At 39.9% G+C, this 22,506-nt stretch overlaps 3 protein-coding genes across 9 annotated transcripts in view; 1 reads left to right on the top strand and 2 right to left on the bottom strand.

Annotated features, from left to right (window-relative positions):
• The window catches only part of LOC137127392 (retinoic acid receptor gamma-A-like), a 32,117-nt gene extending 19,314 nt beyond the window's left edge, over window positions 1–12,803 (top strand). For all 4 annotated transcript variants that reach the window (XM_067504304.1, XM_067504303.1, XM_067504305.1 and 1 more), the window contains 7 exons: window positions 7,054–7,202; window positions 7,606–7,747; window positions 7,836–7,999; window positions 8,127–8,303; window positions 8,518–8,722; window positions 8,945–9,103; window positions 9,546–12,803. In XM_067504304.1, the coding sequence (XP_067360405.1) occupies window positions 7,054–7,202; window positions 7,606–7,747; window positions 7,836–7,999; window positions 8,127–8,303; window positions 8,518–8,722; window positions 8,945–9,103; window positions 9,546–9,892 (1,343 nt within the window). In that variant the 3' untranslated portion in view covers window positions 9,893–12,803. The remainder of the gene's footprint in view (window positions 1–7,053; window positions 7,203–7,605; window positions 7,748–7,835; window positions 8,000–8,126; window positions 8,304–8,517; window positions 8,723–8,944; window positions 9,104–9,545) is intronic.
• Window positions 12,276–21,655, bottom strand: calcoco1b (calcium binding and coiled-coil domain 1b). Of its 4 annotated transcripts, none has more exons than XM_067504301.1 (13): window positions 21,530–21,655; window positions 18,628–18,776; window positions 18,400–18,502; window positions 17,992–18,194; window positions 17,573–17,785; window positions 17,312–17,460; window positions 17,143–17,212; window positions 16,811–17,065; window positions 16,580–16,705; window positions 16,187–16,282; window positions 15,019–15,106; window positions 14,778–14,944; window positions 12,276–13,659 (listed from the first exon to the last, which is right to left on the bottom strand). In XM_067504301.1, the coding sequence occupies exons 2-13, from the start codon at window positions 18,757–18,759 to the stop codon at window positions 13,657–13,659; spliced, it is 1,605 nt and encodes a 534-aa protein (XP_067360402.1). In that variant the 5' UTR covers window positions 18,760–18,776; window positions 21,530–21,655; the 3' UTR covers window positions 12,276–13,656. The 4 variants fall into 4 exon arrangements, with proteins under 4 accessions (XP_067360402.1, XP_067360401.1, XP_067360399.1 ...); XM_067504300.1 differs by lacking the exon at window positions 21,530–21,655 and adding an exon at window positions 19,449–20,282; XM_067504298.1 differs by lacking the exon at window positions 21,530–21,655 and adding an exon at window positions 19,449–20,282 and having other exon boundaries at window positions 18,628–18,771.
• smug1 (single-strand-selective monofunctional uracil-DNA glycosylase 1) lies at window positions 20,436–22,465 on the bottom strand. Its single transcript, XM_067504307.1, has 2 exons — window positions 21,982–22,465; window positions 20,436–21,649 (listed from the first exon to the last, which is right to left on the bottom strand). The coding sequence occupies exons 1-2, from the start codon at window positions 22,294–22,296 to the stop codon at window positions 21,119–21,121; spliced, it is 846 nt and encodes a 281-aa protein (XP_067360408.1). The 5' UTR covers window positions 22,297–22,465; the 3' UTR covers window positions 20,436–21,118.
• Window positions 22,466–22,506: the final 41 nt, after the last annotated feature.

The following is a 22,506-nucleotide window of genomic DNA, read 5'->3' as shown; positions in this document are numbered from 1 at the left end:
TGCCTTATGGTTAAGCTTTTCAATCTTTGCCATTATCCCTGTAATCTTTTCCCTTGTGAAAAATATTATGTAATTTTTGACACCAACATCTTTGTTTTATAGCAAAATTACATTACCTAAACCAACTGACTAAGGATAAGATTTGTGTCTATTTTAAGCGTAATGATTTTAATGAAAGAATAATCCAATAAACAGTTGCATAGTTGATCGACAGCCTTAATTGAAAAAGAGCATCGTCTTTTGGACACTGCAGCTCAAGATTCCTGAGGGCATTTTGCCTTCTGTCTTTTGACACATGCTTTCTCTCGTGTGTGTGTGTGTGTGTGTGTGCTGGGAGGGGGTGATATTTTCCTGTGTTTTATAGGTGAGGCTGTTCAGTACCTCTCTGCCTTCCTTTGTTTCAAGATCAGGAGGCATTAAGTGGAGCAGGGACATGCCAAAGTTTGTCCACTGTCTTCTACTGTTTTATAGCACAGTTTCTTCTCCATGACATCTTATCTTTCTTAACTTGATCTTTCCATCTTATGTTTAAGTGTGTCTCTCCCAGTAATATTGTGTTTGTTTTTTGCTCACACTTGGCTCATTATACATGACTTGTGTTGTGTAACTAAAAGCTTTTAATGGTTTGATTACAATTTCAAAGGTTCAATTAAGAGATTAGGTGGCGTGTGGGGGCTAAATGAAGAGTGGCATTAAACCCCCTGTAACTCTTTGTACCTTGGTGCTTTAGGCCTTGAGGGGAATGCTCGTCATTCAGTGATAATCTGCTCTTTCTCTGACACCCTCTTCTTCTCTTTAAATGTTTTGTTTTCAAAAGCTGATGTAACAATGAACCATCGCATTATCTCACTGGGAGAACTGCTATGATACAATGGGGAGATACTGTTACTGCCAGTAGCTGATCAAGATTTAAGAAAGCAGTTTTAGAAGATGTCGGTTCGTTGGAGCATTTTGGCCATCGTGCACCACTATCATTAGTCTTTTATGGAATAACTTTATGTCACATGGTTATGAAATACCCGAGGGCTGTTTCTCCCTTCCTCAGCTGGAAATTCAAGTTCAGTCAGTGCATCTGATCTGCTCTACTGCTCTTCTAGCTGTAATAAAACTGCTTTGTGTGTCCCTGTGTGTAATGCACAATAACATTTTAATAATAACCATGATAAGGAAATTGTAAAAGGCATAATAAATAATCATATTATTATGTGTTCTGGAGAATGTGCTATTTTTAAATGTACCTTTACTTCTATAAAAGACAACCACCCTGAGTTGGGCTTATGTAATCTATGGAGAGAAACTAACAGACAACGCAAGTATATTTTACTAACTTGTAATATTCTGTCTTGGTCAAATGTTATCAATGAACCACTGGAATTCAAAATGATGAAGTGAAGCAAGTTGTGTTTGGACTGGTCCGTGTTTGTGGCATCACATCTTCAACCCATATCTCTACACACCACACCATGATTATGTCTTATATACTGTCTACTAAACTATTTGTCAGATGTCCTATAGACTTTGATTTAGCTGGCAAAGAATGTTTTTAAAAGTTAAACCTGAAAACATAACTTGGACTATCAGGGCACTGACTGTAATATATATTAAAAAAAAGCAAAAATAGAGAGCGGGGTTTATTAGATGTTGTAAAAAAGAACGAGTGTATTGTATGTATGATGATTAATGGGAAGGACAAACCCAGATTTAACAACCTGTCCCATAAATGCAGCTTCCCCCACACTGCAGACAACACCAAACTCCATCAGCACGGTGTACAAAATAGTTATAACATGAATGTTTTTTCCAGGTTTAGTCTCAGACTTTGTCTCGCATTGCATACCGTCAGCAACACAAACTGACTTGAATTCAGTTTGAGCTCCCTTTCAACAGTGAAAATCCGAAAATGCACGACCAGGTTCACAACTGTTTCAGAAGTTGCAGGTTTGAGGATTTCTGTTTTTTACGTGAGCCTGTGAAAATGTGACTTTGCGCGCGCATGTGTGTGTTTGTGTGTGTGTGGAGAGGGGGGTATCCTTTTTAACTGTTAGGTGCTGCTGTTTTTATGGAGGCATCTCCTGAACAGTAGCCTAGTTTTCACAGGCTTTCCTTTAAAAAGCGCTACCAAAATGACAGGAAGGGCTCCTCCTCCTGCCAGGACAGGAAGGCAGGACAAGACAGAGGGGAAAAGGGTTATTAGTGAGGGTTGAGCTGGAGGGTACGCTGGTATTGAACTTAAAACAGATGATGAAAGGGACTGTCACTCAAATCTCCCCAGTCTCCTCCCTGTTGTTGTGGTAATTACTTGCTCAACATATTTGAAGTTGCAACACTCCTGGAGTGTTTATGTCCTATACACAAAAATAACACTCACGAAAGAATAATTTAATTTACTGGTTGTATTAAACTTGCTTGTTGAACTTAAGTAGGACAACTTTTGTGTTAGTCATTTAATGATGAAGAACACTTATTGCACATCTTCCTCCTCCTCCCTTCTCACAGTTTGGTTCTGTGAGTGTGGATACATACACTGTCTACCCAGCCCTTGGCTCGTTGCAGCAGCCCACACACACATATTTACATGTGCACGCACATTCCACACTATGCTGCTAAACATTTTATTAGGCAAGAAGTCATGTAAAAACTGAATTAGTCATCCAGATTTATTTTTGAGAACTCATGGCAAATTTTTGTTGAGCTAGACATTAAAATCCTAACTTAGCTGCTCCTGGATAGTGCGTGTGCGTAATTGTGAGTCTGAATGAGTGAATGAAAATCAGTGTAAAGTGCTCTGAGTACCAGTAAAGTAGAAAAGTGCAATAAAAGTGCAGACTATTTACCATTATAGCTACATTTTACTCATTATTAACGTCTCACATTCACTGAGATGTGTGATGTTAGCAGGTGGAGGTAGGCTGCAGGCCCTATAGGCCATACTCTAAGAAAAATGCAAAAACACAAACCACATGCTCACTGTTTTTTGTGTTTGTGTATTGTGTGTTGTACATTCGGGCTTTAACATTTGAACAGCTAAAGCTCAATGACACATTTTGTCATGTGCAGAAAAGAAATCCCTAATTCTTGAGAATGCTGTGGTCATACACTGTTTGTCCTACAGTACAACACACACAGGTAAAGGAGAGGCCACTCGCTGCAAAACCAAACTGGAAAAAACATGAACAAAACCAGAACAAGACAAAAATACATTTTTCCAAGCTAAAAAAACATTGAGCTTTTTTGGGGGGCTGTTATTATGTTTAATTGTAAATCTAATGTCCCAGTTTAAGATATATCCACTTCTTGTTAGTACAAAACAGTAAAGCAGGCTGATTTCTTACTAAAAGACTCACACATCATCATCTTGATAAGGAAGGTGTCTGTTTTCAGAGAAGCTTCTGTTGTCTAAACAAGGATGTTCAGATCTGACAACAAACACTGACCTGGTTGAAATGGGAGAGGAGGAAGATGGGGCAGATACACCAAGTAAAGGAATAATACAAAATACGTATTGTACAATGACTTAAGTGACAGATAATAGCTGTGGAGTTTTTTTTTGTGAGTAGAGAAAATGCTAAACTAAAAATGTGGTTAGATGTAGATTGAGACACTAGAAGGGGAATTTTGCCATTTGACATGTTAGATTAATAGTTTGGAACGCATGTGGAGCGCTGCACTGAGGACACAGCCAGCTGATGAAGCTGATTCACACAAGTCGTCTTGGGTCTTGCACAGTGTTCTGATTGATGTTTTGACATGCTAAAGGGTGACTAGTAGGTTAAGAAGAGAGAGGTATTTTTTCAGGCAGAGGCTCTGAGGCTGAGCCCAGTTCAGGGTGATGACAGCTGCTGACAGTTTTTGGCTGCTTTCCTTCTTTCTCCACAGTAGTAACTCCCCACCCTTCACCCTCCTCCCTCTCTCTTGCTGCCCTAAGCCCGCTGTCTCTCACCCAGTCTCTCGCTCCGTCATCTTTCTGTTGAGTCACGTCCCTCCACACCCGCTCTCACCACCCTCAGACACTGTCAGTCACTACCTCGCTCCTGGCGCCAGATGTAGTGTATCCGTTTCAGTAGGAGCTATTTTTCCACTTGTTCTTTCAGGGACGCTTTTACATTGTCAGTGTTACTATATAAACAGAAAACAATGATCAAGTTACAGTGCCACTCATTCAGCTCCACCCCCTTCACCTTACCTTCCACACCTGGCTTCAAATGCCCCCAAACTAAATACATTATAGGATTTACGTCATGCTCACTAGGCAGCTCTTTGTTTACTCATAAACCCGTGGGGAAACATGATACTGTCTCCAGCATACTTGGAATGATTTCAACTCATTTATTGTTAGGGGAGAGAACATGTTATTTGTAGCTTTTTTGAGAAATTATAATCTCACAACCTGCTTCTCTGCCTGACCAAGGACCTCATCAGTTGTACTAAGAACAGAAGCTTCAGAGCCCTGCAACTACTTTATCAGCTAGTTGGTAACAAATCATTGATAAATCATTTAGTCTATAAAATGTGTAAAATAGTGAAAATTGGCTGTTTCAATTTCCCCAATATTTTGATATTCGGTTTACTATCACAGAAAAGACAAGCAGCTGGAAGCCAGCAGCTTGGTGCATTCTTGAAACCTTAGGTCAAAACGCAGATAAGACAAACAAATGTTTTTCTCATTGTACAAGTGTTTGGGCTTCTTGTAGTTTTTCTTTATGTTTTTTTCTGTTTGAAATTAATTCTGAGTCTGTGTAAAGGATCATATCTATCATATCTATCATATTTTCATTTGTAAATATGATAGATAATTGAACACAAAATGCCGAGACAAGGAAGAAAAACAAGCTTAAGTTATAATTTATTTATTAAGTCTGTTATCTGGCTCTGGATCTCTGTTATGAACTATTGTAAAAGGTGAAAGTTAAAAACATATTACAAAGCAAAATAAAAATGTCAGAAGCACAAAATGATTTAACAGCATTTAAGGCTGACTACTGGCTGCAGAAGGCATCTTCATTTTAGAAAAAACATGTATGTTGAAATGAGTGATACATAATGGAATGTTTTTAGTCACAACAAGGCCTGGAAATCTGTATTTTGTGTTAAAAGTTTAAAGTGGCATTTATGACTTCAAAGCTCACTGTGGAACCTAAAACAACATAAATGTTTACGTTTATTCATATCTCGTAAAAATTATATAGCCAATGTGTGAAATTATCCAAGTTTGTGCATTTTGTATTTATATTTCAAGTAAAGCTCACGGACAGAAACGGTGACCCAACTGAAACACATGTAAATGCACATATAATGAGACATAACATGACCGGTAAGCTTTAAAAAAAGATTTTTTCCTATAGTTTTTTTCTATATGAGAATAATGACAGGTGATAGCACAGCTGTTTCAGGTTTATTTTGTTCTATATTAAGCAGTGGAAATATTTCCAGTTATTAGTTTTGTCCAAGCAGTTGTCCACAATACATATAATATAATTACAAGACATTCATAAATATTTTAATATTAACAGTTTAAACCAAATTTATATTTTGCATATACGCAAACAAGTGTATTGAAATCTTTGATTATTTCTGTCCATCATGTACTCGTGTAAAAACACATCCAGTCAGTCATGTTGAATGTTGTGTCACGTGTGAACACATTTGTGATTGTTAGACTGCTGGTAATGTACTTAGTAATGGCCTTCTTCAGTCAAGGTCAAAGTTAAATAGTCAGGATTTTACTTCACCTCATGGCCGCTAGGAAATTTTTGTCCTCTGCCTCACCTCCTTTCCCCTTTCTTTTTCTTTTTCTTTTTCCCCTCTGTGTTTTTATTAGATTATTCCTTTGAGCCTTTGCATCTCTGTTTTTTGAAACCTTACCATTCTTGTTAATGACAAGCTGTGGGTTGAGTTTGGGGTTACTGCGGTGAGGTGGGGGCCACATTTGGTTAAGTCCTGTGCTATCCATTGGAAGTGACAGGCGGGACTTTGACTTTGGGTTTTTGACCTCAGATTCTTTATTTTTACTAGGAGGGGATCCAAGGATGGAGCTGTTGATGTGAATAGCTGCCCAAGGTGACTGGATCCCAATAAAGAGGCTGTTAGCCTGGCCGGGGGCCTCCTTCCCATCCCAGTCACAACGTTTATAGGGCCTGCTTATGAGCCTGGGCCACTATTAAACCCCGTCCAGCCTGCACGAAGGAATTTAGGGCCAGGAAACAAGGGGACTGGGGGTGGTAGTGGGCAGAGGGAGGTGAAGTTGAGGTGACTGAAGGTGAAAGTTGAAAGGCATGATTTGGGGAATCTGGTTGTTCTTTAGTCATCACCTTCAAATATGTACTGGGCAAGTGATTGTCTTACGTTTTGATCTGCATGTAGGTAACCAAAGTTTCAACCAGCTGGACCTGCTTGTCACTGTGTCCCTTTTACACCATTGGTTTCAAACATTTTCATTAGCAGCAGTTAAATAACTTTGCCTGTGGTGAACAAATGGTGGAATACAATGTGTCATTTTCTTTGGCGAGACAGCACGAAGGAACGAAAGGAGACAGCCGAGTCTCATAAACACCCCACTTCTGTTTGTTCACATGGGGCTTTAGGCATTATAAGCAGGTCTGGTTGGACAGCCTTTCAAATAAAAATGGGAGCTTTTGCATGCACGTGCACACACACACACACACACACACACACAGAGATCCAAAAACCCAAATGTCAGTCAAAAAGTCAACAGAGCTATGTTGCTCCCCCACTCAGCCGTAAATGGAGAAGCCAATCAAATCTCGGCTGCCAATCAGCATTTTATCTGCGGAGCCATCTGGCCATCAGCTAATTGTGTCTCTTTTAAGTCCTGTCAATCAGCAGACCCCCACTTTTCTCTTAAAAATGTCTGCCTTTGAGCTTGCCTTCTGGCTCCAAGGGGTGTCCGGCATCACATTGGGGGTTGTTTGATGACCACTCACTTTTAATCAGTTTTATTAGCAACTGTATTAGCTTTCACCATACTTTCGCAGACTTTAAAAACTCATGTAAATAAGAAGGGACTTTAAATGTATTTCTTTCTTCTCCCTGCAGCGGTGGAGACCCAAAGCACCAGTTCAGAGGAGATGGTGCCCAGCTCTCCTTCTCCTCCACCCCCTCCACGGGTCTACAAGCCATGCTTTGTGTGCCAAGACAAATCATCTGGTTATCACTATGGAGTGAGCTCCTGTGAGGGCTGCAAGGTAAATGAAGCCAGAGACATTCAGTCATATACAGTGTTTACAGGATATGAACTGAACAGCTGAACAAGGTCAGAGTGAGAGTCTGATGATTACATGGAACCTGGACGGATGTCAGTTTGCTGCTGTTAAGCCGCCCTCTAGTGTATTTTTACTGATACTGCATTTGTGACCATTAAAGTTTGACTGCATCAAAACTGAATAAAACTGTTTTTTTTTTAACATATCATGAAATGGAAAAATAAAACCCCCCAAAAACAAAGAACATTTTCAACACAACACAGTAAAATGGGTTTTATGTGCTTACAGGTGCATCTAAAAAAGTTTGAATAGTTTGTGGGAAAAGTAAATTTAATTTAAGTAAAATGTAAAATTTTAGCATACTAGACACTGTCTTTGATTGTAGGGTTTCTTCCGGCGCAGTATCCAGAAAAACATGGTGTATACCTGCCACCGAGACAAGAACTGTCAGATCAACAAAGTGACCCGTAACCGCTGCCAGTATTGTCGGCTACAGAAGTGCTTTGAGGTTGGCATGTCTAAAGAAGGTGAGTATTGTAAGGGGCTCAGGCAATAAGTCATCTCTGAAGAAATGGCAGTAGTGCAACGTTTTCTGTTACGTGTGTTTCCTTGTAGCGGTACGTAATGACAGGAATAAAAAGAAGAAGGATCTGAAGGAGGAAGTGGTGCTACCTGAGAACTATGAGCTGAGTGGAGAACTGGAAGAGCTGGTTAACAAAGTTAGCAAAGCTCACCAGGAGACTTTTCCCTCTCTGTGCCAACTAGGAAAATACACTACAGTGAGTTTTTTAAATGCACATTCACCTCTAAACTCTCACCATCATCAGCTCACCGCTTTGCCAGAATGACACAGTATGAACTATTCACAGCCACACAGGCAACAGTGACCCTCTTTTTCTCTCCCAGAATTCAAGTGCAGACCACAGAGTACAGCTGGACTTGGGGCTGTGGGATAAGTTCAGTGAGCTCTCCACTAAGTGCATTATAAAGATTGTGGAGTTTGCCAAGCGGCTACCGGGCTTCACTTCGCTCACCATCGCTGACCAGATCACTCTCCTAAAATCTGCATGTCTGGATATCCTGGTACCAACCACATGCTCCTATTACTCAGCTCTTTATCCAGTTCCTCTACCACCTTTTAACACTGTTCTAACACTTTCTAATATGTCATGCTGCCTAACTTGATAGCATAAAACAAAAATATGCTGCAGCACAGCTAATATGTGTGAGAGAGTTTTATGCTTGTTTTATCTTATTAATTGTCCACTTGTTTTTTTCTCTTTATTCACTTACTTAGATGCTGAGAATATGCACACGTTATACCCCAGAACAGGACACAATGACCTTCTCAGATGGCCTGACTCTAAACAGGACTCAGATGCATAATGCTGGCTTTGGTCCACTCACAGACCTGGTGTTTGCTTTCGCTGGCCAGCTGCTGCCTTTAGAGATGGACGACACAGAGACAGGGCTCCTCAGTGCCATCTGTCTCATATGTGGAGGTAGGCCTGGGCCTCCGTTGTAATTCTTTTGATTGTCTCCACCATCTGATTAAATTAAAGATGGAAAGCAAAGGTGACCAAGAAGTACTTTTTGGTGACCAGACAGAACATTAAGGCCTTTAAAATGTTAGTTGTGCCATTTTCTCCCCTCTCTCTCATCAACTGTTTCCTAGAATGCTAATATTTTTGCTTTACATTGACACATCCCTCTTTCTCTCTCAGACCGTATGGACCTGGAAGAGCCAGAGAAGGTTGACAAGCTGCAAGAGCCCCTGCTAGAGGCTCTAAAGATCTACACTCGCCGCAGACGGCCGAACAAGCCTCATATGTTTCCTCGCATGCTGATGAAAGTCACGGACCTCAGAGGAATCAGCACCAAAGGTCAGCTGAGGCTTTACATCTCACGATTGTTGTTTAGGAATAGGGTCGGGTATCAAGTTCCTATTATTAAAGCTTTGCATTGTCATGTCTGGTCAGATATTATTTTCCTTAATCAGACTAAATATTAAAAGGTTAGTTTTTCTTGAGACAACATTTAACACTGTTCTGGTATCAGTATTAAATTTCTGAAAATTCAAATAATAAGACTAAAAATTTGAAGGAGTTCCTTGGTAATAATTTTGAATTCATATTCTAAAAATCGTACACACACACACACACACACACACACACACACACACACACACACACACACATAGTGGTTCTACAGGAAGAACGTGACATTATCTGCATATATGAGGACACATGTTACACGGAAAATGTAACATAGACATTTCGTCAAAGACTTCTTTCTGTAAATAAATAAATGTGCATATGCATGCAGGTGCCGAAAGAGCCATCACACTGAAGACAGAGATCCCAGGCCCCATGCCCCCATTGATCAGAGAGATGCTGGAGAACCCTGAAGCCTTTGAGGACAGCAGTGACTCAGGGGACAGTGCCACCGCTGCTCCCGCTGCTCCCGCTGCTCCCACTGCTCCCCCTGCTATTCAAGCCATCAAACAAGAGGAGAAAGCCACATATGAGTCGGCCGTTGAGGAAGAAGAGGAGGAGGAAGAAGGCGACTACTGGGATGAAGAGAAAGAGAGAGGGACAGACAGCGATGGGGAGCTGTGGGGGGACGTGGCGGCAGCTGTGCAAAAGAATGGTGTGACTGGGAAAACGCAGTGAACAAGACACAGTGATGCTGCTTCCTCCTGCAGGTCACCGAGCTCATCAGTATCACCAAGAAAACCTCACAGAATTAGGCTCTTATACAACAACAGTGTTGCATACTATTTGCATACTGTAAACTTTACAAATGGATGGATATAAATGTTTTCAGCATAGAAATCCAGAAATGGGAGAAGCAAAAGCACTAACTTTTAGTCAGCTGTGGAGAGCATCATAAAAAAAAAATCACTGTGCCAAAATGAGACTGTCTAAAAGATATTTCAAAAGATTTTGTACACCTGAAGAGAAACATGAGGTGGTGGACAAAAGAAAATGCACTCTTCTGCTATCTATAAGGGCTATGCTTTGTATAAAATTGATGGTAAAAGTATTTTGTAACAAGTCTTTGGGGTGTCCATTCAGTACAACTATCTTTTCCAAATTCATTTTATTACTATTCAGAGATATGCTACTTATTTTTTTATTTTATCATTTTTTTTCTGAGTGTACACATTTCTCTTTTGTCCTTGTGCCTGTTTATGAGACTCTGTGTTGCTTTTTTGTATATATTTTACTCAGTCCTTCTCTCATTTGACTGGACATGTTTTTAAGCTTGTCTTTAATTGTATGCATTTCTGCTCTAATCAACATAGTAAAAAGCAATGGCAAGCATAGGAAAGACAGCAATAGCAAGGAGGGGTCAGGTCAAGAGCAGGACTCAACGTCGTGAAAATCTCTGATGGGTATAACATCTGAAAGAGAATACGAACAACTACAAACAGTGGTGCTTTTGATCCAAATATGGTTCTGCCAAAGAATGTAAAAAAACAAAATGCACATATCTCAACAAAAATGTACACTAACAGAAATCAAAAAAGTCTGTGGGATAGATTCTGTCAGTGCCACAACTTGGTTGTCAATAGAGAATTTTCTAAGAAAATCTTGGTGTAAATAACCTCCCAATCATTAAAAGGAAATTACCCCAAGTATTAGGGATACTAGATTTTCTCTGTACAGGCCCTTGGTACAGTAACCAGGTACAGGTAAGCCATAAGATTTTCAATCAAAAATTTAAGAGACACGAGTTTAAAAAACAGTTTACTTCACAGGAAACCTCAGGATTGTACGTGTGTGTGAGCGTTTGTGTGTGTGTGTGTGTGTGAACTTAAACCAATAGACAGAATGACTCTGTACAAATGTGATGTTACTGTCATTGCAGCTATAAAACACATGGGACATTTATACTTGTACAAGGCTGTGGTTAAAGACTCAAATGAAATGAGTTTTGAAAAAAAAAAGTCTAAGAAATCACTCACCCAAAGACGGCTGGTGGACAGGAAGACTTTGATGTCAATCCTAGCTTAGGTAGGGTCACATCATTATTTGTAACAATAATACATTTTGCACTTTCACCACTGAAGTTGCAACTTTTCAACAAATCAAGAAAACTAATAAAGTATATCAGTATATCACCTATTTGGTGAAGCACAGGGGAATAGTTTCAGATGCTGTGTGTGTGTTCTGTATGTGTCTAAAGAGTGACGGAAAAACCTGGATTTTGTAAGATAAATACTTACACTTTTTTTTAATTGATACTATTCAACTTTTTTACGCATCATGTAGATTTGTTATTTGTGAAATGACAAACAATGTGAGTCCTATTGAACTCATAATTTGTAATGAAAAGGATTATCCATGAGCACCTTGTCCTTCATAGAATGAGATCATCAAAGTGGGACAGCTGCAACATACACTCACTGGCCACTTTATTAGGTACGCCTGTACAATCCAACACAGCAGCCCTGCCATGTCTACTCGGTTTTCATGTTCAAACAGAAAGTGTGTCACTGAGGTCAAAGTAGGTGGTGGAGTGGTAGAGGTGGTTCTAATATTTTGACCACCCTATGTGGCTAACCACATAGTTAGTTAGTTAATCTAATTGGATTAGATTGTACAGGCAAAGTGGCCAGTAAGTGTATGTTTCTACCAGTTTGCTGATAAGAAGTATGAGTTTTAAAAAAATGAAACATCAGAAAAATGCTCTCAGAAAAGAAAGGACTGCGTGTTTCTGCTATTGCAGTGAACTGTGTGCAGAGACGTTAACTCGATGACTGAAGCAGAGAAACTTGATCTATGTGACCATTATGGCAACGCACCAGCAGCTTTGAAGCCACAAGAATATTTCTTTTAGACAATTTTGATTCTGATATTGTACAATGAAAACATCACACCCATATGAGGTAAAGTGTTTTTTCTTTCTTCCTTTGTGACAAAAAACCAGATGCACACAGTCAAAATTTTTGCACATTGCCTGCAAATTTAACTTTATTTAGCATTTAAAGACATTTCTACATCACATAACTATGCTAATTCATAATAAATGTTTCTGTCATATTTAAACTTGTTTTTTTTTTTTTTTGAGCTGGTGCAATAAGCAAGCCATGAAAGAGGCCATAACTGCCTCAGCTCTATATGTACACTTTTAAGTAGATACCAGTTACACATTTTGAAAAAAACAAATAAATTAATTTTTTTTTAAAGTACAACATCGAGGTACTGAGGAAATTTAATTATCTCAAGTCTGAAGCTGGAAGCATTTTATCTCTGCTGCATTGTTTATTTTTGTTGAACTCATATCTTTTTTTTTATATAACCTCAAGCCCTGTAGGGTGCAAGTAACTTGTCTTCATGTTTCAGGGATTCAGGCACCTCGTGAGTTCTTTCTCAATTTGACTTGTACCAAAGTAGCTCGGATACACAAACACAAATACACACACACACACACACACACACACACAGAGAAACACAATGACTGGGCAGACCTGTTCTTGTTTTTACATTTTTATAAAAACTTAATAATTTTCTTATTGTTTGCTTATTTGTTATTTGTTGTTGTCTTGTATTTTGATAAAGGTGCTTTCTGTTCAGACCTTTCAGAGTCCAGATGTCATCTTCTTTGCCATTAATTTTTATAAAGAAATTACCAGTATATCACATACAGCAGTTTCTTTTTTATGCAGATATTTCTGCTTTATAAGACAACAGGGAAATGATTTATAATAACCCTTAAAAAGCAGGGAGGTCTTAAATATTTTCACCAAAATATGAACTGCCATCAACACATAATTTATTATTAGATTTTGCTAAAGAGATACACATCTTTCCAATAGATGTTCAAATCAATAAAGAAAAGTATAAATACATTTTCACATTCTTCAAATCTAACACTGTGCTCAACAAGCTACAACAGATCATTTTACACTTGTAACACACACACGCACACACATGCAGAGGTCAAGAGGCTGAACTACCACAAAAACAAGATCTAACACATTAAAATACAACTAATAATGGCATTTCAGCTGCAGCCATAAAATCAAGAAATCCTAAATGGAGTCGAAAATAAACCAAAATAAATTTCTGGACATTTTACATCTGCATAAAGGATAAGCATAATCAGATTAAAGATTAGCACTTACTAATCCTGAATATTATTAATCTGCAAAACAGTACTCATAATAATGACAAGTCACCCTAATAAAACCATATTCTGGACACTTGAGTTTAGAAAATGCTTCATGTTGTACTTGAATCCAGGCATTCATGAGGTAAAGATTTGCTGTAAATAAGAGCATTGTGAAGGCCAATGTCTATGTTCTATAAAACAACTGAATAATCACAACATTGTCCAGGCTTTTTTATGACCCACTTGAACTTTGAAAACAAGCAACCCTGAGGTCATCCATCCTTCTTTGTCTTACCAGATGGAGGAGTCAGCCGGCTCACTGAAGACAAGAGAAGATAGAAAGTTTGACAAAGGGGACAGAAGATTATAAAACGAAACAGATGATGCAGTTGGTATAAGTGAATAAATTCTACTCTACTGCTGCGTATGTAGTTGCCTAACATCAACTACATTTTTTTACTCCTCATGCTGTTATGATATTATTTATACTTTTAGGTTTTCACTAAGTGTGTGTATTAGTGGAAAGCAAGTGCATTTACATGGCCTTAAGTAACCAGGTTACAGTCGGCTTTCTCTGGAGAGCAAAGAAGTGTCATGTAAATGGGAAAGCTGGTTTTCTGAAATCGGGGTGGGGGATTAAGGAAACCTGGCTTCCTCAGGTAGATTCCTGTTTGAGAACGCCTGTAACCCGGGCTTCTAATCAGCTTTTTCCAACTGTGCATGTGTGTAACCAAAGCCTGCAGACAGAAACACGAGGCTGAGAGAAGAATGACCCGACTTCAGTCACGTCATGAAGGGGACAGGGTTGGCAAACTCTGGTAGAATTAGATGCTTCCTTTTAACGAGTTTAGTGAGTCAAGTGCACACGTTTTTTTAAAGCATCTAAATGTCTTAATATAGTAATGCACATATACATATGCACATTCTTATGTTTATAAGATGCATATGTATAAATATAATAAATAACTATAATTGTAAAACAAGAGACAGTTGAAAGAGCATATAATTGCCCCATAGAGTAAATGTTTTTTCATACAAACCCCGACTTAAAAATGAAGGAACAAACTGGGCACAAGCCAACAAATTACTTGAAAAAACAATGCAGGAAGTTGTGGTCGGTGATTAAAATTCAATAATATAAAATAATGCTGTTAAATGTGGTAAAAACTGACCTAGTTCTTACACCATCTGTGATTTTCTGTGAACACTGGTGGTGCCTTTGTTTCAGGTTTTATCTTTTAAACTTGAATATAATTAGATCAAATCAATCACCATGACCTATTAGATCCAGGTGTTCAGTGCCTGAGTTTTAGGACAATGGAACCTAAGGACTCAAGTGGGAAAATGGCTAAATATTTGCCCAGTCGTGTCTGTTAGCGGCAAACGCAGATGGTGTAAATCCTTGTTTGGTTTATGTGTGAGGAGAAAAAGGTGAACCTGTGTGGCAGAGGCTTGTGTCTCTTCTTTGCTCTCGCTTTGTGTCTCGGCAGGGACCTCAGATCTGTTGGGCCATTCCAGGTGAGTGGACAAGAAAAGAGGTGAACAGATTGATCTGGTGGAAGCTGAGGAAGCTTCCTCCTCATCCTCAGAGGAAGAACCAGGAGCTGTTTGAATAAGTAAGGACTGTTTACTCTGCAGTGAAGAAAAATGACTAGTACAAAGACGTGCAATTACTCACAGGTAGATGTGGGAATGTTTCCATTTGAATTTGATTTTGGCACAATCCTTAGCTGCTGCTCCAGCTGACAGATGTAGTTCACCAGGTCCTGCGAGTAATTTCAAACCAACAAAGTTCAAGAGGAAGATAAAGACAAAAAGAGGAACTGAAATTATGAGACAGATTTGAGGGGGTTTTGATGTGAACAGCTGTTGTCCTGTCATTTTTCAAGTTTGTAAAGTTGCTTGTTTTTACTGAAGATATCATTATCACAGTTATATGTTGACTGGCAACAGTGGGGAAGAACTAATGCAAACAAAGTTGTGCACTGAAGTAGAAGCACAGAAATGTACCACACGTTCATTTCAATAGTATACTCTTTGATAAATGATTTTGTATAGCACATAACTTTGGCCTGCTATTATTTTCTGCATGTATCAATCCCTCCAGGATTTTGCAGAAATTGTATTGATTTGTGCGCCCGAGATGTTGGATTTCGTGAGATTTTCTTAAAAGTTGTCATGCCCGTTTCCATGTTGCTGCAAAGGTTGTGCATAATTCGCTGGAGATAGGATGTGATTTCAACACTGTGAATTTCTGGAGGGACTGTTATACTGATATGTACCTTTCCAGATTTCTTTCTGGCTTTTGATAAAGTATTTTGTTGTTGGTTCATATTTTAATCTATTATATATTAAATGTTTTGTAACATGCATCAGAATCCATGACATAATTTCTGACTAAAGTTCACAAGTAAATGTTGAGTTTACTTCACTACGTTTATTTTAGTCTAAAATTTAGTAGGTACTAAATTAGGTCAAAATACTTTACTGAATGCAGTAAGTTGCTTGAAAATTAAAAAATAAGCCTGAAAACTGGAAACATCTGGCTCAGCAATTGTTTTTATGTGACAAGGACAAATGAGTTCATACACTTTCTAATAGGCATTTGCTGTTTCTCTGGCTAAAAAAAAATACAAAATATTATTTAAGAAATGACGAATACATTTTTCAGACATTTCCTATTTCACCTAAGTCAGTGCTGCAAACCATCAAATGTCTGATTGTATAATGCATTGATGTGCTGACATACTCTGGAGTAAGAACAACTGAATATACTACCATCTCCTTGTAACATACATATGTATACTTGAGCACCACAAGCAGGGAATCTGGTGTTAGGTCCTTGCCTGTCTCTCACGTTGCTGCTCCTCTCTCTGGTTGTGGACCATCCTCAGAGTGGCCTGTAGCTCCTGAAGCTCTCGCTTGGCATCACTCAGCAGCACCTACAAGATGCGACAGCATTAGCCACAACACAGATCATCTGAATGCTCACACCCTGACCTGACTTCTCCTCTTTCCTGCTGCTGATCACATGAGGGTGAGAAGAAATGTTTACTCACTGCTTATGGAAGGTTTTCTATTTGTGCTTGTGTGTGAGTAATAAAAGACCTCCTCTGGCATCGTTCATCAGAATGTAACCGGAGCAGCTCATGAAAGAGCTGTGCAGCACAAGAGCAGTTATATTTTAAGCCAAATGTGTTTGTGCTTTAAATACCACTGATGTGCTTTGATTTACTTACTTGATTATTCTCTCTCTCTCTCCGGAGCTCCAGTTCCAATTTCTCCCTCTCCATCCTCTCCTCTTGGAGCCACTCCTCCTTCCTCTGCACCTCACAACTCAGTTCTTGTAATTTCCTTTTATCAGTCTACATGAACAAAAAAACAAACAGAAAAAAAAAACACGTCAACACTAAAATCACACTGCCATATATATCTCGTAAGTGAAGTGCAAAGTTCTGCTGTATCCTCACTTCTGCTGCATGTTTGTTAGTCTCTCTATCTAATGCCCAGTTGGCACGCTCCTCCCTGAAGACCAGGTTCTCTTCAGATAACTGCAGGGTGAGCTGGGCCATGTGCATGCGGGCTTGGTGCAGCTCACTGTGAGTATTGGCCTGACGGGTGCCCAGCTCCCTCAGCTCTCTGCGCAGGTTCTCGGCTAAATGCTCGCTGTCCTCCAGGCGCTCCTGCACCCTCTGCGCCTCCGCCTGAGCGGCCTCGTTCTCAACCTGCAATGAGGGACAGAAATGTTTAACTGCCGGGATACTTGACTGATGGAGCCACAGAGGAATCATTAACCACCAACCTGCAGACACTTTCTCTTTTCTTCATCGTGTTTCATTTGACTGGACATTTTCTTCATTCTGTCCTTCAACCTGTGGAGAACAGGGTTAGCGAACAAGGTTAGTTTTAGGATCAAGAGGCTAGATAGACAAAGACAAATGTTTGAGAACGGATATGACTCAAAAACTTGCCTCTCCAAATCCATGTTTCTCTCTTTCTCCCTGTCCGTCAGAAGCTTTATGTCATTCTCCAGGCCTTTGATTTGCTGCTGATTCTCAGCCTTGTCAGTCAGAAGTTTACCCAGTTCAGAGGTCATATGTTCCTGACTGTATTTCACATCCTTTCAGAGTTTAAAAAAAAAAAGTTATTACACATTTTGTGTATTTTTAACGTAAGACCCATTTTTTAGAAGTAAAGTGTTACACGAATTTCTTCTCACAACCTGTTTGTACCTGATGAATTCCCTCCATGTGATTTAACATTTCACAGGTGTGTCTCAGGTTGTCTCTGAGTTCAGCAATCTCCTCCTTCATCGCCTCTCTTTCACTGTCCCACTCCATCCTTGCTTTTCTGCTCTTGTCTTTCTCATTCTCAATCTCTTTTGTCGACATATCCAGAGCCTGCTGTAAATGCATTTGTTTTTTTAAGCATTCCTCCAGTCGACTCTGTTCACAACATGGGGGGAGAGGAGGGAGGCCTGCATTACTGTTTGCTTTTGTATGAAAGAGAAACAAACAAACATCAGGAGGTGGTTGTCAAGTTAGCCGAGTGTTTCTATAGTAGCAGTGCAATTCAATAATGGACCAGTGCTTCCATGGCAGAGCAGCTTTCAGCAATAATTGAACACAGTTTTTGAGTTTTGTCTTTCTACCTGCAGCAGCTGAGCCCTGGGGATGACAAGGAGCAGCTCTTCCTCTCCATCATCCTGATCTTGTTCCTCCTTCAGTGTCTCCAGCTCCTCCAGGGGTTTGGGTGCACAGAAAGTAAAGGGACGGCTACAGGCACACACGTCCCCCATCTTATTCACGTACACAAACTGATACTCCACAGAACTGGGGCGAGGCAGGTAACACGCTGTATCGAGTAGACATTTCTCGTTGTATTTTAGTTGTTCTCATTGTCTTTTTTTTTTTTTTTTTTTAACTGAGCTAAATGTTTAGACGGTCATGTAAGACCTGCAAAAATTGTTGTTACAGTGGGGAAACTTCTAAACTTCCTGCAGTCATGCAGATGTGGACTTTAGGGGGAGCAGTGAGTGGATGTGTGAATGAATTCTTACCATGGAAAAGTGCACAGCAGTCAGCACTGGTTCCCTCAGTGTAGTCTTCAGGAACAAGAGCCCACGTATATGTGTAATACTGCTTCAGTGAAGACCGTCCCATCTGTGGCATGATAGCAAACACATTTCAAGCTTCAAACCATATACAAATGTACACCTAAATACTTAAGTGTGTTGTTTTTTGTTCAAGTGTGGGGGCATTATTTGCACCAAAGTGAGAAGGTTCACCTCAAAAATCCCTATCCAGTCACTGCTGCTCCACTGATGGTCAGAGGTCAGGCTGTAGTGACACTCCACTCTTGTCTGGGGGAAGTATACCTGCCCCACATTACGAAACACCACTGTTGGCTGTTTATCCATGGTAATAGGAAGCTGCGCTGTTGAGGAAGAAAACATACAAACACCCAGTGAAATGAGGTCAAGTTTCAGTCTGGAGGAGAACAGCTGGTGAAAGTCGATAGCAGGAATGCAGCACGGTCCTAATGCCAGTCTCCTGTGTAATATGTTTATAACAACCAAGCAAAAATACTTACATAGTACTGAGGTTACAGCATGCAATAAGTGAAAAGAATAGATATGGAAAAGACTGTTTGTAGCTCACAGCACTGTGGCTTTACATAGATATTAATATGTTATCTACATTTGAATTCATATCAAAATGTTATGGAAACAAATTTAGATTTTTTTTTCTTAAACCACAAACCTTATTGACAAAATGAATTATTATTTTAATTATGAGACCTAAAAAAACCCTGACTTTATTCCTGCATGTATAAATACATAGATAACACAAATAAATAGCAGCTTTTATGGTACATTTGGAATTAGGTAACAATTTCTCTTAATTGTCTCTTTAATAAAAACACATATACCATATTACTACACATTGTTATTATTATTATTACATATTATTACATGTTACATGAATCTGGCTTATTTATTAAGTTCAGTTCTATCTGCTAAATTAAGCACTGATGACTTTCTAACAACATGTGATAAAAGCTTTGTTCAACAAATTATTTCTTTGGCGTTACTCGTTTTGATCTTACCTTAGTCTGTTGAGAATATAATGTGAATCTTTTCTGCTCATGAAGGACAGGGCTGTGCATCAATCTTTGGATAGTGATGAGCAATCATGCCAGGTGCAAGAGTTTCACAATATCTCTCGAACCATGTGGATCCCAAGTAAATTTAGTGATGCTGGGTGACTCATGGGAGATGCAGTTCATGAGTACAAAGTGTATCACAAGTCAACACATTGCTGCACACTTCAACTCCCACAGTGATAGGATATAGGATCTGATGCTGGTAGTTGTTGTTCATTGCAATTCTCAGAAGTGGCAGCGGAGGGGGGGGCAGAGAGCCGGGGGCACCATCATTAAGCGTGAACATTTCTCGTCATAATAGCTAACGTGAATACACTTTACTACTACTCTACTCATAAAATCCGCAGAACTCCAAAGTGTGACTGATATATACACCAAAAAAACAGAAGCACTGGCAGACACAACAAATATCTGTATTTTTCATTGTTTTTGTCTGTGTTTCAGTAACTTAATTATAGCTTTAAAAGAGAAGAGTCTATGTATATATAAGGTTTTTTTTTTCTTCCTTCATACCTGATTGCACAAGAATTGCAGTCCCTCCTGTGACCACTTGATGGTGTAGTTTTAGCACAAACTCACATTCAACATGTAATGTTTGTTGCATGTTTGGGGATTTCCAAAATAAACGGAGATACGCCTTTTTTCACAGCAAACACTTTGACTTGTCACAGCAGGAAAAGCACAGATATAAATGAACAACCAATGACTGCAAATCAGCACAAATTAAGATCCTAGAACTTAGTCAGCTAAATTAATTTACACATCTTTCATTTTAATGTTACTGCAATATGTCAAAATGTTTTTGTCCATCTGTCTGGAAACCTCAAACTCTCATCCCATCAGCTTACCTGCATGGTATGGCAACATTTAGCAGCATGCAAAATATTACCCCTTGTTGTCAGGAGACGTTTATCTTTGGAGTACCAGAGGTAGAAAGTCATTCATTTTTCTTTAATATGAGTTTCAAAAGAAACCCTTAATGCCATGAGTACAGAGCCAAGAAGAAAACTGAGTATTAAAAATTGTGGAAAGTATATATGAACAGAATACATCGTCAAAACATCACAGTGAATGTTTTAGGAAATCAAAAGGGTAGTCATCCACAGTAGTCCAACATGTTTTTTTTTTACAAAATATTCTTTGTAATAAACAATTACTCAACTTTGTCACATCCTCTGTAACATTCACAGGGGCTATCAAAGCCTAGACTTACATTTTGACGGTAAATAGTATTTGCAGTTAAAACTAATTTTATGAGATAATTAGTAATATTTGGACTGAGATACTGATTTGTTGTTGGTGAGGCTGAACACCCTTTTTAAGTATAGGCCTGTTTTTGAATACCCAGAGCTTATTGTAGAAATGCTTTCAGAAAGCGTAGCCCTGAACTGTATGCCACACTCCAGGCACTGGTCTGCACACAGTACCACTGTTAAAATGAAAAGACAGATTTTAGCATGAGAAAAAGGTTACGGCAGATGCTGGACAGATATGTTTACAGCAGTAGTGTACTACAAGCTCTTCTTGCCGCCGCTTGGGAGGACATATGTACGCCTGCAGTTCTCAGTATTACAGTGAAGCATTGATCAATCCCTTAAACTCCTCTGATGGGCTCACGTTTTGCTCAGCAAAGACAGGACACCCAGTTCTGTCAGTTTAACTTGGGCTATTTCCTCCCAGCCCTTATTGGCTTGTGGGTTTCTAGGCGACGGATGCATGATGCCCTCGACACGCACCCCGATACCTGCAGCAGTGAGAGCTCGCCGTGCTCGCTGCTCTGCCACCCGTCCAACCCCGATCACCATGGAAACACCCAGTACCTTCACCGCCTCGCACAGTGCAGTGTCACACAGGGTCAGGAGGGTCTCTCGCTCAGTTGCTGGCAACTCAGGGGGGGTTAGATTCTTCCCACTGGCACTCATGAAAATCAGTGGGCACAAGTTGTGCACAAAGCAGCTACGGAAGAACAGGGTTGGGTCACCACACAGCTTCCTAAAGAAGCCCCAAAAACGTGCACCACTCACTTCACTCTGAGTGCAGGCGAGGCCTGTGATCCGCCGCTTAGGATGCTCATTATCAGGATGACCGACCTCTCCAGTGATCTTCAGCCAATCAACAACTGACCTCACTTCACCAAAAGGGACCTATGCAAAGAAAAGTAGATTATTGAAGCTGTCATTAGGGAACAGACATTAGTTGATCACTCATTTGATCGCTTGAAAACAAATGAATAAAAATCTAATGTATGTCAACTCTAGAAGCAGGTAAATTCTAAGGAGCAAAAGGAAACACGCACACCGGTTCTTCAAAGGTGCGAACTCGCACGTAGAAAGGGCAGGAAGCGAAAAATGACGTATGACAGGTGTGTCGTGTTTTCAGGTGAGACAAAACTGCAACAATGTAAATCAATGTAGACCTGACGGTTTAACTTAACGCTAAATAAAAGCAAATGTCCAAGTCCTAATGCGGAGCTCACCCCAGTCTGTGCCATGCCGAAAGGTCCTGGATTCATCCCCAGAAACAGGACCCTTTGTCCGCCCTGGCAGTACCTTTGCACGTAGCAGCGGTGGGTGTCCCAGGCGTACTCTAGAGGGTTGTAGATGTAGCGGACAGGCTCGCTGAAGGTGAGTCCACGGAGGTGGAGGTTCAGCTCCAGCTCGACCTGCAGAAACCTGGAGGAGGGCGTCGCGTTGAGCTCGGGGGCTGGTTTACTAGACCCACACAAAGCCAATTGCTTCTCTCCATCTGCACACGCCGTCGATTCATGTATAGTTGTGTTATTATCCAACATTTTCAAACGCTGACGTATTACACTAGTTCCGGTTTGTCAGGAAAAGACGTAACCGTAACGTTACGCCTTCCCAGCTTCTACGAAGGTCTGGCTCAAGTTTTTGATAATCATGAAGATTCCTCCGACACCTAGTAATGTTTTCTTCGGTATCTTCCTGTGAGCAGCAACACAAGCAGCTGTTGCCCTCTACCGCAACACCGGTGTCATTGC

This window comes from Channa argus, chromosome 5, assembly GCF_033026475.1.
Source record: "Channa argus isolate prfri chromosome 5, Channa argus male v1.0, whole genome shotgun sequence".
NCBI lineage: Eukaryota > Metazoa > Chordata > Actinopteri > Anabantiformes > Channidae > Channa > Channa argus.
The sequence above is the reverse complement of the archived record's forward strand: the minus strand, read 5'-3'. Positions and strand labels throughout refer to the sequence as shown.

Excerpts from the sequence above, each read along its gene's own strand:
- calcoco1b (XM_067504298.1), bottom strand. The coding sequence starts at position 19,508 with ATGCACAGCCCTGTCCTTCATGAGCAGAAAAGATTCACATTATATTCT. Across the intron at positions 17,066-17,142 it reads AAAAGAGAAAGTGTCTGCAG|GTTGAGAACGAGGCCGCTCA; the intron begins GTTGGTGGTTAA and ends CCCTCATTGCAG. Across the intron at positions 15,107-16,186 it reads AGCAGCAACGTGAGAGACAG|GACCTGGTGAACTACATCTG; the intron begins GCAAGGACCTAA and ends AATTACTCGCAG.
- smug1 (XM_067504307.1), bottom strand. The coding sequence starts at position 22,296 with ATGTTGGATAATAACACAACTATACATGAATCGACGGCGTGTGCAGAT. Across the intron at positions 21,650-21,981 it reads TCGGCATGGCACAGACTGGG|GTCCCTTTTGGTGAAGTGAG; the intron begins GTGAGCTCCGCA and ends TTCTTTGCATAG.